The following is an 18611-nucleotide window of genomic DNA, read 5'->3' on the forward strand; positions in this document are numbered from 1 at the left end:
AAGGAGAGCGGGGCATCTGTCGAGCGGGTTGCCACGCCACGTACCCAGTGGCCCAGCAGGCCAGACCCAGCAATCAAACGCACCCTACCCACCACCAGGTCTGAGACACCGACCAACCAGTGGTGTTTCTACCACCAACGGTGGGGCACTGATGCCCGCAGGTGCCGGCCACCATGCAGGTTTCCAGGAAATGCAAGAGCCAGTCGCCGCTGATGGCTACGGTGGCTGGCCACCCGTATAGCCTCTTGCATGTGTGGGACAGGCATTCCGGACGTCGTTTCCTGGTGGACACAGGAGCAGAAGTCAGCATCATGCCTCCCAACAGCCACGAGACTCGCAACTGCACAGCAGGACCTGCCCTCAGAGCCGCCAACAGCAGTGCCATCCGGACCTTTGGCACCCGTTTGGTGCACCTCCAGTTTGGCACCTGCAACTTTACTTGGAAGTTCATCCTGGCCGCCATCGCGCAACCACTCCTCGGGGCAGACTTCTTTTGCGCCAACAGTCTGCTGCTTGACCTGCGGGTTAAGCGTTTGGTACATGCCAGGACCTTCCAAAAGTTCTCGTTGGGTGAGGCCAAGCTACCGGCCCCACACCTCGACTCCGTCACCATGTCAACCAACAAGTTCGCTAGGGTCCTGGCAGAGTTCCCAGTTCTCCACCACCTTGCCCAAGCATGGCATCCAGCATCACATCTCCACCCAGGGCCCTCCCATCCACGCCCGCGCCCGGCAGCTGCCCCCAGACAAGCTCTGCCTCACAAAAGAGGAGTTCAAAAGAATGGAGGAGCTGGGGATCATCCGCAGGTCGGACAGCCCATGGGCCTCTCTGCTACACGTGGTCCCCAAGGCAGCCGGAGGCTGGCGACCCTGTGGCAATTACTGATGCCTGAACGACATTACTACCCCAGACCGATACCCCATGCCGCACATTCAGGACTTTGCTGCCAACCTCCATGGGCAGTTCATTTTTTCCAAGGTCGACCTCGTCCGCGGGTATCACCAGATCCCGGTGGATCCGGACGACATTCCAAAGACGGCGCTGATCACACCTTTCGGCCTCTTTGAATTTGTCCGGATACCCTTTGGCCTCAAGAACGCTGCTCAATCCTTCCAACGACTGATGGACGTGGTCGGGCACAACCTTGACTTTGTCTTCATATACCTCAACGACATCTTGATTGCCAGCAGCAGCTGCCAGGAACATTTCACGCACCTCTGCCAACTCTTTCCTCGCCTGAGGGATTTTGGTCTGACCATCAACTCAGCCAAATGCCAATTCAGGCTTGAGACAATCAATTTCCTGGGCCATCGGATCGACATACACGGTGCCACGCCCCTGCCTGCGAAGGTCGATGCCATTGTGTTTAAGCTACCTTGACCTTTACCCTCAGATAGTTTATCCTGGATTGAGCTGATATTACAGACTTAACCGCATGCAAAGTACCTCCACGTACCAAAGTTCTGAAACCCCAGTAAATAGTTTCATAACATCTGCCCATGTAATATGTGGTTGTTTGCTGCAGTTTTCCCTTGTTGCTGCATTTTAACGTTCCATGACTGCCACCAGTTTAAACAATTACATTTTCTTTTATCTGAACCAGGCAGAAGAGAATTGGTTGGTGCCCTTGGTTCTTCAGTTTTACTGGATCCTGAAGTCAAAGTTGATCCCAACAAGAATGAAATTATTTGGACGTTCATCGCCAGCCACAAAAGCCCTGTCACCATTCTACATCACATCCCAGGTTACCTGAAGTGGATGGAACCCAGTGAACAGTTCAAGACCCGTTTACAGTTTATTCCATCTAATGGCTCTCTAATGGTAAACCGATTAGAAGCCGGTGACCAAGGAGCTTACAGCTTCACTGTAGATGGACAACAGCTGAAAATAATACAATTGCTCCTCTTTGGTGAGTATTGTACGTGTTTGTGATGCAACATATGAATCGTTCACAACAAAATCTGTGCTGGTTGTTTCCATTAAAGGCTCAGTTGGAAGCCTCTCCTGGTAAGACAAACACTGAAATAAAGTATTGAAGGATACAGTCCTAATGCAGGCAAATGGGATGAGTGTAGGTGGGCAAAACAGTCGACATGGATGTGGTGGGCTGAAGGGCCTTTTCTGTGCTCTAAGACTCTGAGACTCCATGACTGAATGCTCACGACGGCTGTGAGATACTTGCCATTCCATGGGAATAGATCCGCCCCCTGTTGTTCTGCAGGTGAGATGGGGGAAGGCAAGCTGTTTGTCATGTCAGGAAGTTGGAACTTCTGTTGGGAAGGTGCAAGAGGGGCAGGGGGCCAGGTGGAGGGAAGGTGCAGGGGAGGGGGTGGAGAATCATCCTAAGATGGAAAGGATGGAAGGTGAGAAGGGGCAATCATGAAAGGCCTGAGATTTTTGTGGGAAATGGGGTGAAGAAATGTACAGATGAGTGAAGGATTGTCAGTTCTCCCTGGGAAGCTGCAATCTGTTGTATTAAACTTCTCTGCTCAGTGATTAGATACTGAGTTGGAAGCTGGGATTCTGGGAACCTGCCCAGGGTGGAAGATGGAAGGGGTTAGGACTGGCGTCTTGGCATTTTGTTTTCGAAGTCCACACACACTGACTCCCAAGTCACCAAAGTTGCTGCATTCCCCACTCCTGATGTTCATTTGACCTCCGCATCTGACATGAGAATTTAACAGCGGCAGAAGGTGATCGATGAGGAATAATCACAGCCTGGCTGATAAACTGGCAAACAAGCCTGAGGATGTTCTCTGAAGCAACTCCAAGTGCGGTCTTACTAATGTTTTGTATATTTCACAGCACAGGGTTGCACCAGCTCTTTCCCGTTCACCCAGCAGCTTGGTGACATTTCTGGGGCTGGATGAGAATGAGAGGAAGATTACTGAGGTTTTTCTCGTCGGGCCATTTGTACTGGCCCGTCTCGTCCATGCCAACCATCTACCTGTGCTAATCCCTTTTCCCCACATTAGGCCTGTATCACCTCAGTGCCTTTCCGGTCCAAGTCCCTGAGCAAACACATTTTGAACATTGTATCTGTATCTGCCTCTACCACCTCCTCTGGCAGCTCGTTCCAGATATTCACCAACCTCTGTGTGGAAAAACTTGCCCCTTAGGTCTCCATGAAATCCCTCCCCTCTCACCTTAAACCTGTGCCCGCTAGTTCTAGGATCCCTGCCCTGGGAAACAGACTCTGACTCTTTATCCCATCTACACTCATTGTAATTTTATAAACCTCTCTATAAGATCATCCCTCAGCCTCCTACCTCCCAGTGAGACCAAACCCACCCTCTGCAATCTCTCCATTACAGGGAGAGCCCTCCATCCCAGGCATACTCCATAACTATAGCCCTTCATTCCAGGCAAAATCCCGGTCAATTCTCTTCTGCACTCTCTCTATTGCAACCACATCCTTCCTGTGGTGTGGCGACCAGAACTGTCCACGATACTCCAAGTGTAGTCTCACCAGTGGTTTGTATGTTTTACAGCACAATATACAACAGAGGTTTACCGTTTACCCGGCAGCTCAGTGGCATTTCTTGGAGTGGATGAGAACGCAAGGAAGATTACTAAAGTTTTTTATTGGGAAAAACTGCAAGAACACCCAGGGAAAGAACCCTCCGTGGAACCAGTTCTCGAGTATCATGTGGGATCCATGAAACCTTTCTTAATACAAAAATACAACGGGCGCATAGACTTCTCCCCCTCCAATGGATCACTTGTCTTCAATGATTTGACTTATGCAGATGATGGTCTTTATAGACTTTCCATCAATCTACGAGCAACCATTATTCGAACTGTTCGTCTGCGTATAATGGGTATGTTTGAAATAAGCTTGTATTTTGGTCCCCATCCTGCTGTAGTTTAAAGGGTTAAACCTGCAAAGCACAGGAGTGGAATTTCCCAAACAGCATTCCTGAGCTGATCCCGGAGATCTGAAGAGGAACTGCTGCCTGTGGAAGTGTGGGTATCATTATCCAAATGTTTAAAAAGGAGTGAATGAGAATCTCTCCTTCCCCTAGTGTCATGTTATGCCTTGATGTGAAGTAGAAAGTTGAAAGTCGAGTTTGTCATGTGTGCACAGGTGCAATGAAAATCTCACCTGCAGCAGCATTACAGGCACAGATAAGCAGCATTCACGACAAAAACATAAATTAAACATATATTAAGCACAATTTTTACAAGAAAGAACACAATTAGAACATAAAATCAAAGTGCACTGTGGTGCTAAGTGTTCATAGTGTAGCTATACTGAGGTAATGATAAGGGTTGTGCAGGTTGGGTCAAGAACCGAATGGTTGAAGGGAAGTAGCTGTTCCTGAACCTGGTGGTGAGGGACTTCAGGCTTCTGTACCTCCCGCTCGCTGGGAGCTGGGAGAAGATGACAATGCCCGGATGGTGGGGATCTTTGATGATGGATGTTGCCTTCTTGAGGCAGTGCCTCCTGTTGATACAACCGATGGCAGGGAGGGATGTGCCCGTGATGTACCAAGTAAATCCACTTCAACCTCGACACTACAAAAACAAATGCACAATTTAATGTGTTTTCCCCTTTTTTCCATTGGCCTTCATCCCCAAGCCCCCATTTTGTGTGTTGTGGGTAACCACTTCACTTGAGTGTTTGCTACCAACTCCATTTGGTACATGTGGTCCAACAATTCCCATCCTTGTCTTCCCATGCTCACCATAACACCTGAAGGGTAAATTAAAAATCAGTGTGGTGTCCCTGACACTTAGTCCCCCGAGCCCGTTCTGTTGCCCACTGAGATCATGGCAGATGTGTGACCGGACTCCATATCCTCACAGTTACCACTGCAGGCAGCCTCTAACCCCACTGATTCACAAGTCGCTGTCAATCTCAGATCAGAACCAGCAACGAACCCAACCAATTCCTGTGTGTTGAACTTTTTTCATTTGGAATTGATTCATTATCTTCACTTCAAAAAGGCTCATTTTTAGATCATGTCAAGTCCAAAAGAGTCTTTGATAAGTTACACATGTCAGGTCTGGTACACATGTCAGGTCCTGACATGTCATGGTCAGTATTTACTGCCATTAGCCTGATTTCAGTGACTGTACATTGATTCCACATATGGACAGTTTGTTCAAGTTTATCATTGTCGTGGGCATACACACACGGGGTGTAAATGCCATGAAAATTTAGCTTGAAGCAGCACAGTACATTACAAGATGAGGACAAACATAAGTTGACATAAACTTAAATTAACATAAATTATATACAACTTACACATGCACAGAAATAAATGACGACACTAGTGTAAGATTGAGAGAGAGGAAAAGGAATACGTTCTGAGCTAGTGTTCAGGTTTTTCAGGTGGGTTCAAGTACTGACGGCACTGGGGGAGAAGCTGTTGTTGATCTTTGACATGTGGGTCTTCAGGCTCCTGTACCTCCTGCCTGATGGCAGCATTGAGAAGAGGGCACGGCCTGGATGGTGGGGGTCCCTGATGATGGATGTCGCCTTCCTGAGACATCGCCTCCTGTCGATGTCCTCTGGTGGGGAGATCTGTGCCCGTGATGGAACTGGCTGAGTCCACCACTCTCTGCAGCCTCTTGTGTTCCTATGCATGGGAGATCCCACACCAGGCCATGATGCAACCTGTCCGAGTGCTTCCCACTGTACATCTGTGGAAGTTTATCAGAGTCTTTGATGATGTGCTGAATCTCCTTAAATTCCTAAGAAAGTAGAGACACTGGCAAGCCGCCTTTGTGGTTGTATCCATGTGTTGGGCTCAGGATAGGTCCTCGGAGATGTTGACACCCAGCTTGAAGCTGCTCACCCTTCCCACCGCAGCCCCTTCAACGAGGACTGGTGCGTGTACACTTGACTTCCCCTTCCTAAACTTCACATTCATTTCCTTGGTCTTGCTGAGGTTGTTGTTACGACACCACTGAAGCAGCTGACCTATCTCGCTCCTGTACACCGCCTCGTCACCAAGTGTGATTCTGCCAACAGCAGTGGTGTTATCAGTGAATTTGTTGGAGCTGTGCTTAGCCCCACAGCTGTAGGCATGGAGAGAGTAGAGCAGGGGGCTGAGCACGCAGCCCTGAGGTGCACCTGTGTTGATGAAGGAGGTGAGGTTTCTGATCCGCGCTGATTGGGGTCTCCCAATGAGGAAGTCAAGGATCCAGTTGCAGAGGGAGGTACAGAGGCTCGGGTCTTGGAATTTTGAGAAGATGATGGTGTTGAACACCAAGCTGTTTTCACTGATCCCATTGTTAAATTAGTAGATGAATCATTGGTGACAGATAGGCCAGAAGATATTGTGACTCAGCAGCTTATTGATATGGTGTGGAGACTTGTTTTCCCTAGAAGACTCTTTATTCTGCCTGTTCCTGAAGGGATTAAGCATCCCGGCCCAAAGGTGATGTATGAAGTGGTTACCAATCCCAATCCTGTTCATGTACGATTGAGGAAAAATCACTCAGTCATCAGAAAACAACTAAATTGGAAAATGAGCTCATTGGGATCAAACTCTTTGGGATGTTCATGGATCATCCTTGCAAGTGTATGTTTTGACAAAGAACTGATGAATTTAATAAAGGGTTCAATAAAAAAACACACCTAGTATATTTTAAAGAGTTAAACTATTTAAATCAGAGATTGATTTTGTATCAGATCAATGTGAAATGAGGTCAATGGCAACAATTTCTGATAACAGACTGATACGTGTAGAGATTCATCAAATACTGCTTTTAATACTTTGTTAGTTGATGAAATTGATTCAATGAAATGGAAACGGCAGAAACACTCAGCAGGTCAAGCAGCATCTGTGTAGAAAAATAAAGTAAAGTTTGGGGTTGACTTTGTTGGGTCTGAGACGCCAGCTGTATTTGTCCCTCCACAGAAGCTGCCTGCCCTGCTGAGCGCTGGTTTCTCACACACTGGTCTCTAGGTCACAGTGACAGCTGGTTGCTAACGTTGCCCCTCATTAACCAGTAGTTTCTCCTTTAGATAAGCTGTCCAAGCCTTCGATATGGAGTAACGCCAGCTCTCCGGGTTCCACCATCCAGCTCATGTGTAATGTGGGAGATGCTTCGAGCTATCAGTGGTGGAAAGATGGAAGGGAGGTCTCCCATCATCACCTCCAAGATGGGAACAGAAGCCTTGTTATCCCGAGTGCTTCCAGAAGTGACTGTGGAAATTACACCTGTGTTGCCACCAATCCTGTCAGATCTGTACAGGCAAGCTACCTGCTAACCATTCACGGTAAGCTCAGTTTATGGGTGACGTCATGAGGGTACATTTTGTCATCACCTGTTGATGGTGGTTGTTTGAATGCAGTCTGTGTAAATCAGTACTGGGGTAGAGACAGCAAAAGTGAATCAAAAGATTTATTACTATAAATCATAAGCAGTTTGATCGAATGAAGAAGGAAAGAGTATTTCCCCTGAAAACGGGAGTATGGGTCTCCTATATTTATAGACGCTGTCCCTCGGAGAATGGGAGGGGAGGGGACATTCTGCACTAGTTTGCTGGAGCCTGGACTGTTCTCTCACAGTGAGGTGGTGAGGCAGAGACTGTTGCAGCTCACAGCACAGTAACAGGTCCTTTGGCCCACCATGCCCATGCCAACCCTCAAGTACCTATCTGTAAATCCCATTTACCGGCACTGGCATGGTAACCATTAGTGTCGTGATGATTCAAATGCTGTTCAGTGAGATCAGGTTTACGATGTCTCAGTGTCTGAATCAACTCCAGGTCCAGTCCGTGGTATCCAAGCTGTGCTCTGTACACCCCACACCTACCGGTTCTTGTATATTTCCTACTGGTTCCTCTGACCCCCACCACCTCCTCTCCCAAGGATAGTGATGGGCTGATGGATAATTCCCCGGGTCTTCAGTGACTGGGGCCCATTAGGTTCCAAAGGTGGGAGCTACAACAGTGGGTGCGGCAGGATAGTTGGAGACGGACAATTCTGGTTGGCACCGACACACAGGCTGTGGACCAGTGGAGCTCACTGGTCAATGATCGGCAGCAGGAAGTCGGACTGGTTTCTCTCCCACACCCAAGGGTCAACTGAGGTCAGTTACCACACCCTGTTGTGGCAGTGATTAACTGAATGAGTGCATTTTCTGGTCAATTAGCCTGTCAGCCCTGACTTCCAAGCATCACATAGGATGCACCACAGACTGCTTGGTGTCCTGTTGTCCATTGACTTCACTCCCAGTATCCTGTGACATCTCCCAGTGTGTAGGGGCTCCCCTTCCTCTGGTCCTGCGTCATCCTACCAGCAGTGCACTTTGATCAGACAGAAGGAATGACTCAAAGTTTGCTGCTTAGACTGATCCTTCCCTTGGATGTCTCCCATTCCTCAGTGAACAGCACTGAATCAGATGGGTGTGGGTTCAAGTCTCCAGGATCTAAGGATCCATCACTGCCCCTTCAATGAGGACTGGTGTGTGTACACCTGACTTCCCCTTCCTAAAGTTCACATTCAGTTCCTTGGTCTTGCTGAGGTTGTTGTTACGACACCACTCAACCAGCTGACCTATCTCACTCCTGTACACCAGATCCAGTGCCATTTTCAGAAAAGAAATCTAACCAGGGTCCCATGCATCACCTCAACTCGATGCACACGTGTCAGAAGACAAGCCCGGGATGAGTAGATAAGTTCTCCTGGGTGACCTGGCTGATATTTATCAGCCAACATCACTAAGAACAGACCACCTGGATGTGACGGTCTGTGGGAGCCCACAGTGTGAGGACTGTGGCTGTGATTCTTCCAACACAACTGCACTACGTTCACTGAGGAACATCTTCTGAGTTTATGGAAGGCTTGGTGACGATGTGAGGTCTTTCCTTTCATCTTTGGATAAACTCACTGAAGAGACTGAGCTCCATAACTTGTGCCGGCAACAGTTCATTGTCATGAGAACTGAATGCCTTGTTTGTTCCCTTCAGAGAGCAGAAAGATGTCAATCTTGGCCTCCAGCCAAGCTTTCCCAGCAGGGATACAGCACTGGCATCTACCCGCCAATGTGGAAAGTTACCCAAGTATGTTGTGTTCACAAAATTCTGAAAAAATCCAATCTGGCTAATTACCGCTCTCAATCAACAGCAGGAAAGTGAAAGGTGTCATTGACAGTGCCACTAAGCAGCACTTACGCACCGATGCCTGGTTTGGATGTTGCCAGGACCACACCGCTCCAAACCTCAAGGCAGCATTTGATCAAGTGAGGCATGGAGGTGCCCTGGTAACACTGAAGCCAATGAAAGTCAGAAGGAAGATCCTCCAGTGGTTGTAGTCATGTTGTGCGCATAGGAAGATGGTTGGGGTCTGCAATGGAGGTCAACCATCCTGGCCCCAGGACGTCAGTGCCGGACTGCCCCAGGACAGTGTCCTACGCCCAACCACATTCTGCTGCTTCATCGATGACCTTCCATCCTATCGCAAGGCCAGGAGTGGGGATGGTGATTGATGACTTTGCAATGTTCAGTTCAGCTGGTAACTAGTCAACAAGTGAAGCAGCCCACGACTGCACACAACAAGACCTCCACAACATTCGGGTGCCCACCAGTGAAGATCCATACCACAAAGTGCTGGACAATGGCCATCACCAACCTGAGAGAATCTGTCCACCTACCCTTGACAGTCAATGGCATTACCACTGTGGGTCACCCACCATCGGTCTGCTGGGGGTCACCACCGACATGAAACTCACCTGGACCAGCAGGTAAGTACTGTGGCTCCAAGAGGAATGGTGCCCTGCTGTGACATCCCAGTGCCTGTCTACCATCTGTGGGAAGTGATGGAACATTCTCACGGACCTGGATGAGTGCATCATCAACTCCCCTCAGCACCATCCGGGACGCAGCAGCTCATTTGATTGGCACCCCACCCACTACCCCAGGGATTCCAGTGCTTCAAGGTGGCAGCTCACCACCATCTTCTGTCGGACAATTAGGGATGGGCAATAAATGCTGTCCTTGCCAGGAGAGCCCAGATCTCAAGTGAATTTATTAGGAAAAGTCAGGTTGTGTAACCTTGACGTCCCATGTTGGCTTCAGCTAATAGGTGGCATGGTGAAGGATTTCAAACAGTTAGCTTGTTGCAACAATCAACGGTTGGTCATCTGCTTTGAGAATCCCTTCGTTATCCTAATTTGGAACCCTCTTAATTGCAGGTCTTCGTCCGGTGGAGACCGTCATTGTGGTGGCATCGATTGTTGGGATAGTATCTCCTGCAGTGTCATTTGGTGGATTGCTGCTACTGTGCTGCTTGAGGAGAGAGTTGATGCAAGGTAGGTGTTAAAAAGTCTAAGTTACTCTTATAAACCCATGGATACTCAGTTAAGTTAATCTGACTAATTTTAAAATTTTGAGCAAAAGTGTGATTGTGTGAATTTCATTGCATTCCCAGTACCACATTCCCAATACTATTTCTTCCGCTCGTTGCTAAGTGTGCTCCATCTCACAGCTGAGTAATTTTTCTATTCACCCTGACTTCTCTCCTGATGAGAGTGTCGTGGGTGAAATATCCCCACGAGGGGTGGTCTGAATTCACTGGTCAAAAAGTAAGAAAACTGCGGATGCAGGAAATCTGAAATAACATAAAAAGTGCAAAGAAGGTTTACGAGGATGTTTCCAGGATTTGAGAGTCTGAGTTATAGGGAGAGGTTGGGCAGGCTCGAACTTAAACCCTTGGAATATAGGAGACTGAGGGGTGACCTTAGAAGTGTGTAAAATCGTGAGGGGCATAGATAGGGTGAATGCACACAGTCTTTTTCCCCGGGAGAGGGAACCAAATACTAAAGGGCATAGGTTTAAGGTGAGAGGGGCAAGATTTAAAAGGATCTGAGGGGCAACTTCTTCACCCTGAGCGTGGTGGGTATATGGAACGAGCTTCTGGAAAAAGTGGCAGAGGCGAGTACAGTTGCAACATCTAAAAGACACTTGGACGGGTACATGGATAGGAAAGGTTTAGAGGGACATGGGCCAAATGCAGGTAAGTGGGGCCAGCTGAGGTTTCCATGCAATATTACCCTGACTCTAAAGTTGCTCACTCAGCGGGTCAGACAGCATCCGTGTAGAGAGAAGCAGAGTTAACCTGAGGTCATGACCTCTGATCAGAGCAAGGAAATGTTGGAACACGGGCATGTTTTAAGGGGGAGGGCTGGAGGTGACAGGGAGGATGTCTGCAGAGAATGGACGTCACAGCCTGCCACTGGCTGGAGGAGGGTGCTGAAGCCTTGATAGTGGCAACCTCTTTCAGTCAATCTCCATCATCCATTTTGTCATGGTCTCTGCTCTTATCTAAAGTGTATGTTTTGTGTTCTGAGTATTTGTGGAATTCTGGATACACCTGGTATATTCACAAGTTCCTGTCTGGGAGCAGACTTAAGTACAGATCTGGAAACGGCACTGCGGCCTCTGATCAATGCTATCACAAGGAATGCACGCCAGCGTCTTTATTTTTTTAGAGGGTTAAGGAGGTTCAGGTTGTCATCGAACACTCTAACTAACCTGTACAGATGTGCTGTTGTAAGTACCCTGGCTGGTTGCAGCATGGTCTGGTACGGTAATTTGAATGGGCCAGGACATAAGAGGCTGCAGAGAGGAGTGGACTCTGCCCGAAACATCACGGGCATATCTCTGCCCACCGTTGGTAGTATCTACAGGAGGTGCTGCCTCAAGAAGACAATGTTATCATCAAAGATCCCCACCATTCGGGCCATGCCATCTTTTCGCAGCTACCGCTGGGCAGGAGGTACCAAAGCCTGAAGTCCCACACCGCCAGGTTCAGGAACAACTACTTCAACCATTCAGTTCTTGAACCAACCTGCACAACCCTAATCACTACCTCAGTGCACAACACTGTGACCACTCTGCACTAAAATGGTCTTTGTTTCTTTTTGTTCTAATAGTGATCTTTCTTGTGTAATTTTATATAATTTATGTTGTTAATTTATGTTTTTCTTGTGAATGCTGCTTATCTGACGCTCTGTGCCTGTGATGCTGCTGCAAGTAAGATTTTCATTGCACCTGTGCACACATGGACTTGTGCACATGACTATAAACCTGACTTTGACTTTGACCTCTGATAAACTGTCAACATATACAGCAGAATTCTCAAGAAAAAAAGAGTAAACTAACAGGTATGATGTGAGCCTGCACAATTGCAGACAGCCTGACACTGCCAGGGATGTGAACAAGGGATCTGTGTGCTTTGTTACCTGATGTGCACAAGCTGGGTATAGGAATCTTATCAGCAGTGTAATGCGTTTTATAAACGGTACCACACTTCCAGAGGCTCTGCGTTGCGCACTCCTCCTGCTCCCAACAGGAATGAGTGCCCAGACCTCCAGTCCCCTCAGCTTTAAGGTGCAGTCTTTAGCTGAGGCGGTGGTGCTGTTTCATAACTGATACGATCAGTATTGTCTGCAGCCTGACCTCCACAAAGACAAGCACTGTTACCCAGGATGTACTGTTCACCTTCTGACTGTAAAATAGCTTAGAGGGTTCCAAATGTTCTAATGTTTGTCTTCGTTTCTCCGCAGCGTCATTGAAACAGTCCAAACTTTTGTTTTTGCTCCTGTTTATCTGTAACAATGTGTCTCTTGTTGCCATCTCTATTGCCCTCATTTTCTGGATCGTGATTAAAGGTACGTGCATGAATAATATTCGTTATTTACATGAAACTGATCTGTTCAGGCAAGGAGGGAGGGAGGAGGCTGCTGACCTTTGCCATCACAGAGTATACTGGTTCTCTTTGAACCATCAGCATCTGTGGCCCTATGGCGGGGGTCGTCTTCCATCGCTGTACGTGGACCAATCAGCCCGTTGTGTTTTCAGCCGCACTTCCTTGATGCTGGTCATGTTTGTAACCTCTGCACCATTCAGTAAGGTCTTGGCTCCTTCCACATCAGCTCCACTCTCTCTGTAGGAGCTATGTTGCAGCTATATCCGGTGCTGGCTACTCACACTTGGAGGACTGTAAGTGTTTCTGGGGATCGTACATTAGGAAGGAGCACAAAATAACTTACCAAAATGACAGCCAAGTTCAAAGGCTCAAATTATGAGCAGCTATGACAGATAAGTATTTATTAAGTTTGAGGGTATTTGATCAAAGTTTTTAATACATTATGGGAAGTGGTCAGGTCGATTGGCAGCAAGTATTTCTAGTAGTTTGGGACCAAAGGAACAGAGTCTAACAAACAAAAAACAGAGCCAACATTTCAGAGCAAGGGTGGGAAAGGAAAAGGTGGCAGAAATCTCACTGGGTGGAAGATCAGCTGTTCCCTTGCGATGGAGACTGGTCGATCTTTGAGCAAAGGTGCGAGGGGATGGGGGGAGATGTGCACGAGTGGAGTCGGGTCTGGACCAGACATGCTCTGGTTCAGGAGCAGAGCAGCTTCGGGGGGTTAAATGACCTGCTTGTGTTTCAATCCTTCTGTGTTCCTGGAAGGTCCCTCAGCACTTTCTCAAGGAACTGGGAAGGAGTGTAGTCGTTCCAGTGCCAGCCACAACCTGAGGCAATTTGTATAAAGTGTGAGTGAGTGTTGGGGAATGGTAACCGTGCATTATATTCATTTAACTTCCCTTCCTTAACTGTGGGTCATAATTGCAGGAGCTGCCTCTGTACCTGTGGTTGCTTTGTGCATTGCACTTATCCTGCTGGCTTTTAACGTCTGCCTGACCATCAGCATTGGGAACTTGGGCTACCCGTGTATCAGTCGCTTCTTAGACAGCACAGGTAAAGAGAAAATCATTTATCAGATAAAATCCATTGATAAACAGTGAAGCTGTCCTTCTAATTCATCCCATCATCCGCACTTAACAGGTTTGCGAGCTTCGATTGACTTCTGCGGAATCATAAGCTCCTTCGTTGTGATCGTCTTTTCGATCGTCATCCTTGTTGAAGAGATTCAGCAAAGCAGTGAGTTTACCAACAGCCCTTCATTGTTCCAAATCAGGGTGCTGCAGGGGTTGGTGCTGGGCCCACAACTGTTCACGATATACATTAACGATTTGGAAGAGGGGACGGGGTGTAGCGTGTCTAAGTTTGCTGCTGAAACTAAATTGAATGGAAAAGCAAATTGTGCAGAGGATGTGGAGAGTCTGCAGAGAGACATAGATAGGTTAAGTGAGTGGGCAAGGGTCTGGCAGATGGAGTACAATGTTGGTAAATGTGAGGTCATCCACTTTGGAAGGAAAAATAGAAGATCAGATTATTATTTAAATGGTGAAAGATTACTATTTAAATGTTTCAATTCTACCAACTGTATTCAGCTTCATGACATCTCTGCTGTGAACAGGTGAATGGCAGAATAGGAAAAGCTGCAGGCCTGGTCCATGCTGAGTGAGCCTTGGGGAGAATATAACTGATCTCATTGCCAGATTACCCTCCCAGATTCAGGAGGGTGAAGCCACTGATTGGGGCACAGTGGGGTAGTGAAAGAGGAAGGATACTGAAGGAACCTTGTCTGTCTCTAATCAAAGAGATAAAGGCGGATGTTCCTCGTCGGACCTGGGAAGGAGGGCTTGGTCAGAGTTGATTATCATGGCTAATGTCAGTAGGAAGTGGATTATGAGTAGCTGGTGTCTAACATGCAGTGAACACAGCTCATCAGACACTTACCCTTGGCTTAAGAGGAGGATCTCCCCTCAGATTATAGAGTTGTACAACATGAAACTGGCCCTTTGGCCCACCACGCCCATGCCGACCTTGCTGCCGATCTGCATTAATCTCATTTGCCTGCTGATGTACAGAGGGATCTTGGGGTCCAAGTCTATAGCTCCCTGAAAGTGGCTGCACATGTTGATAGTGTGGTAAAGAAGGCGTATGGAATGCTTGCCTTTATTAAGTTTAGGTATTGAGTTCAAGAGTCAGGAAGTTATGTTGCAGATTTATAAAATACTGGTTAGGCCACATCTAGAGTATTGTATTCAGCTCTGGTCACACCATTACAGGGAGGATGTGGAGACTTTGGAGAGGGTGCAGAAGAGGTTCACCAGGGTGCTGCCTGGATTAGAGGGCATGAGCTTTAAGGTGAACTTGGACAAACTTGGGTTGTTTTCTCTAGAGTGGCGGAGGCTGAGGGGAGACCTGATGGAAGTTTATAAGGTTATGAGAGGCATAGATACGGTAGACAGCCGGTATCATTTTCCCAGGGTCAAAATGTCTTATACTGGAAGGTGTGCGTTTAAGGTGAAAGTGGCTAAGTTAAAAGGAGATGTGCAGGGCAAGTTTTTAACACAGCGAATGGTGGGTGCCTGGAATGTGGTGCCAGGGGTGCTGGTGGAGGCAAAAACGATAGACGTTCTTAGATAGACACACAAATATGCAGTGAATGGAGGGATGTGGACATTGTAGACAGAAGGGGTCAGTTTAGTTGGTATTGGTATTGGTTTATTATTGTCGCTGGGACCAAGGTAAGTGAAAAACTTGTCTTACAAACTGATTGTACAGGTCAATTCATTACATAGTAGGCTTTTAATTACTAGTTCAATTAGTTCAGTACACCATGGTGGGCTGAAGGGCCTGTTCCTGTGCTATACTGTTCATTAGGGCAGTATCCTGCTGTGCCTTGCCTACTTAAGTGTCTGTGTAAATGCCTCTTAAATGTAGTTGATAAACGTGTCATGTTATTTTCTCCTCTGGCCTGTTGAGCTTCCCTGAGTTTAATTGTCCCAACTACAGACAATTGTGCCTTGAAGTCTGTAAATTCAGGAGTCCCCTCCCTGAATATCTATACCCTCCCCCCATCTCTTTTAAGATCCTGAACAAACATCTGGCCAATAACCCTAGTTTTTCCTTTAGGTGGTTCAGTTCCAAATCAGGGTGCTGCAGGGGTCGGTGCTGGGCCCACAACTGTTCACGATATACATTAACGATTTGGAAGAGGGAACTGAGTGTAGTGTATTTAAGTTTGCTGCTGACACCAAATTGAATGGAAAAGCAAATTGTGCAGAGGATGCAGAGAGTCAGCAGAGAGATATAGATAGGTTAAGTGAGTGGGCAAGGGTCTGGCAGATGGAGTACAACATTGGTAAATGCGAGGTCATCCACTTTGGAAAGAAAAATAGATCAGATTATTATTTAAATGGTGAAAGATTGCAGCATGCTGTTGTGCACAGGGACTTGGGACTGCTTGTACATGAATCGCAAAAGGTTGGTTTACAGGTGCAACAGTTATCAAGAAGGCAAATGGAACGTTGGCCTTCATTGCTGGAGGGACTGAATTTAAGAGCAGGGAGGTTATGTTGCAACTGTACAGGGTACTGATGAGGCTGCACCTGGAGTACTGAGTGCATTTCTGGTCTCGTTATTGAGGAAAAATATACTGGCTTTGGAGGCGGTGCAGAGGAGGTTCACCAGGTTGATTCCAGAGATGAGGGGTTAGCCTGTGAGGAGAGATTGAGTCGTCTGGGACTATACTCGCTGGAATTCAGAAGAATGAGAGTGGATCTTATAGAAACATATAAAATTATGAAGGGGATAGGTAAGATAGAGGCAGGAAGGGTGTTTCCACTGGTAGGTGAGACTAGAACCAGGGGACATAGCCTCAAGATTCGGGGGAGTAGATTTAGGACAGAGATAAGGAGAAACTGCTTTCCCCAGAGAGTAGTGAATCTATGGAATTCTCTGCCCAGGGAAGCAGTAGAGGCTGCCTCATTAAATATATTTAAGACACAGTTAGATAGATTTTTGCATAGTAGGGGAATTAAGGGTTATGGGGAAAAGGCAGGTAGGTGGATCTGAGTCCACGGCCAGATCAGCCATGATCTTATTGACTGGCGGAGCAGGCTCGACGGGCCAGATGGTCTACTCCTGCTCCTATTTCTTATGTTCTTATTGTTTCATTATTAAAGATACAGTGTAATGTGAGTTGTTGGTGGTGATGAGTGATGATGAGTGAGAGTACAGGAAGGAGATAGAGAGCCGAGTGACACGGTGTCATGACCACAACCTTTCCCTCAGTGTCGGCAACATAGAAGAGCTGGTCATTGACTTCAGGAAGGGGGGTGCACACACTCCCATTTACATCGATGATGCTGAGTGGAGGGGGTTGACAGCTTCAAGTTCCCAGCTGTAAGCATCACCATTAGCCTGTCCTGGTCCCACCACATGGACAACACAGCCAAGAAAGCTCACCAGTGCCTCCACTTCCTCAGGAGGCTAAAGAAATTCAGCATATCCCCTTTGACCCTCACCGATTTTTATAGGTGCACCATAGAAAGCATCCTATCTGGATGCATCACGGCTTGGTATGGCAACTGCTCTGCCCAGGACCGCAAGAAACTGCAGAGAGTTGTGGACACAGCCCAGTGCATCACGGAAACCAGCCTCCCAACAACCAGCATAATCAAACACCCCTCCCACCCCAGACATTCTCTCTTCTCCCCTCTCCCATCAGGCAGAAGATAGAAAAGCCTGAAAGCACATACCACCAGGCTCAAGGACAGCTTCTATCTAATATAAAACTATTGAACAGACCTCTTGTATGAGAAGACGGACTCTTGACCTCACAATCTAACTTGTTATGACCTTGCACCTTATTGTCCACCTGCACTGCACTCTCTCTGTAACTGTAACAGTTTATTCTGCATTCTGTTATTGCTTTTCCCTTGTACTACCTCAATGCACTGTAGTAATGAAATGATCTGTATGGATGGCATGCAAAACAGAGTTTTCTCTGTATCTTCATACATGTGACAATAATAAACCAATAAGAGTAATAATACTGTTATAATTCAAATGTTGAGCTGCTCACTGTGATTTTGCACAATTCACTTTTCACCTTTTCAGATGAAGGTTGTTACGTGACAGTTCTAACCTGGAGCATACTGGCCCCATTGTTCACCGTTCTTGCTGTAATCTTCACTGCATCTGTAGCAGTGTGGTGGAGTAAGTATTGAAGAGTTCAGCATTTTTTATATAAGATGCACAGTTAGAGTGAAAGAGTTTACCACTGGGTCCAGCTCTTAAAATATTTCAGTAGAACTGACTCGATGAAATCTAGGGATCGTGTTCTGCCCCTTCATATCACACATCACCGTTGTGTAAACTAAGGACCAAATGCCTGGTGGTTTGTGTGGGACTTGGTTGTTACTCAGTGCGACAACAGAAATGAGCAGTACCTCAGGCAGACACATCCCAGTTGGGATATGTCTGAGATACTTACTGGTCCATAATAGTGGGATCTTCCTCACTCTGTGCCGGGGTTTGTTGGAGAGTAAGTGGCAGGGATTTGATGGCTTTCATTGGGCAGCAACTCCCAGGACACTTGTGGATGAATTACCATCCTGCGATCAATTCTGATCAAGACATTCCAGTGCCCCAACCTGCTGTGGTTCTGGGACTACTTACCTTTCACACACTTTCTCTTTCACTGCTTTCACATTCTGGGTTGTGAGGGGAAGACTGGGGAGCGATGTGGGGAAGCACCTCTCCTAAACAACCCTCAGGTTCTCGAGCTGACCTGCACAACCCAAACCCCACCTCAACAACAGAATGCCACGGATCACCTCCTGCACCACCGAGGACTTGTCTCTGAGTGTGTCTTTGTTTTTTGCACTGTCTTGTTTTTACACAGTCTTTTCTCTCTCTCTCTCTCTCTCTCCACTTGTATAATTTATCTAT

At 47.2% G+C, this 18611-nt stretch overlaps 1 protein-coding gene across 4 annotated transcripts in view; it reads left to right on the forward strand.

Annotated features, from left to right (window-relative positions):
- Positions 1-18611, forward strand: part of LOC127585771 (uncharacterized) — a 46938-nt gene that overhangs the window by 3145 nt on the left and 25182 nt on the right. The window contains exons 2-9 of one of the 4 annotated variants that reach the window (XR_007958592.1): positions 1604-1909; positions 3492-3821; positions 6980-7234; positions 10153-10269; positions 12526-12630; positions 13596-13721; positions 13809-13904; positions 17778-17876. Coding sequence is in view for 3 of the 4 variants with exons in the window: in XM_052043440.1 (XP_051899400.1) it covers positions 1604-1909; positions 3492-3821; positions 6980-7234; positions 10153-10269; positions 12526-12630; positions 13596-13721; positions 13809-13904 (1335 nt within the window). In the remaining variant the exon portion in view is untranslated. The remainder of the gene's footprint in view (positions 1-1603; positions 1910-3491; positions 3822-6979; positions 7235-10152; positions 10270-12525; positions 12631-13595; positions 13722-13808; positions 13905-17777; positions 17877-18611) is intronic. The other 3 variants (XM_052043440.1, XM_052043442.1, XM_052043443.1) reach the window with 3 other exon arrangements.

The sequence above is a fragment of the Pristis pectinata genome, chromosome 34 (genome assembly GCF_009764475.1).
Source record: "Pristis pectinata isolate sPriPec2 chromosome 34, sPriPec2.1.pri, whole genome shotgun sequence".
Taxonomy (NCBI): Eukaryota; Metazoa; Chordata; class Chondrichthyes; order Rhinopristiformes; family Pristidae; genus Pristis; species Pristis pectinata.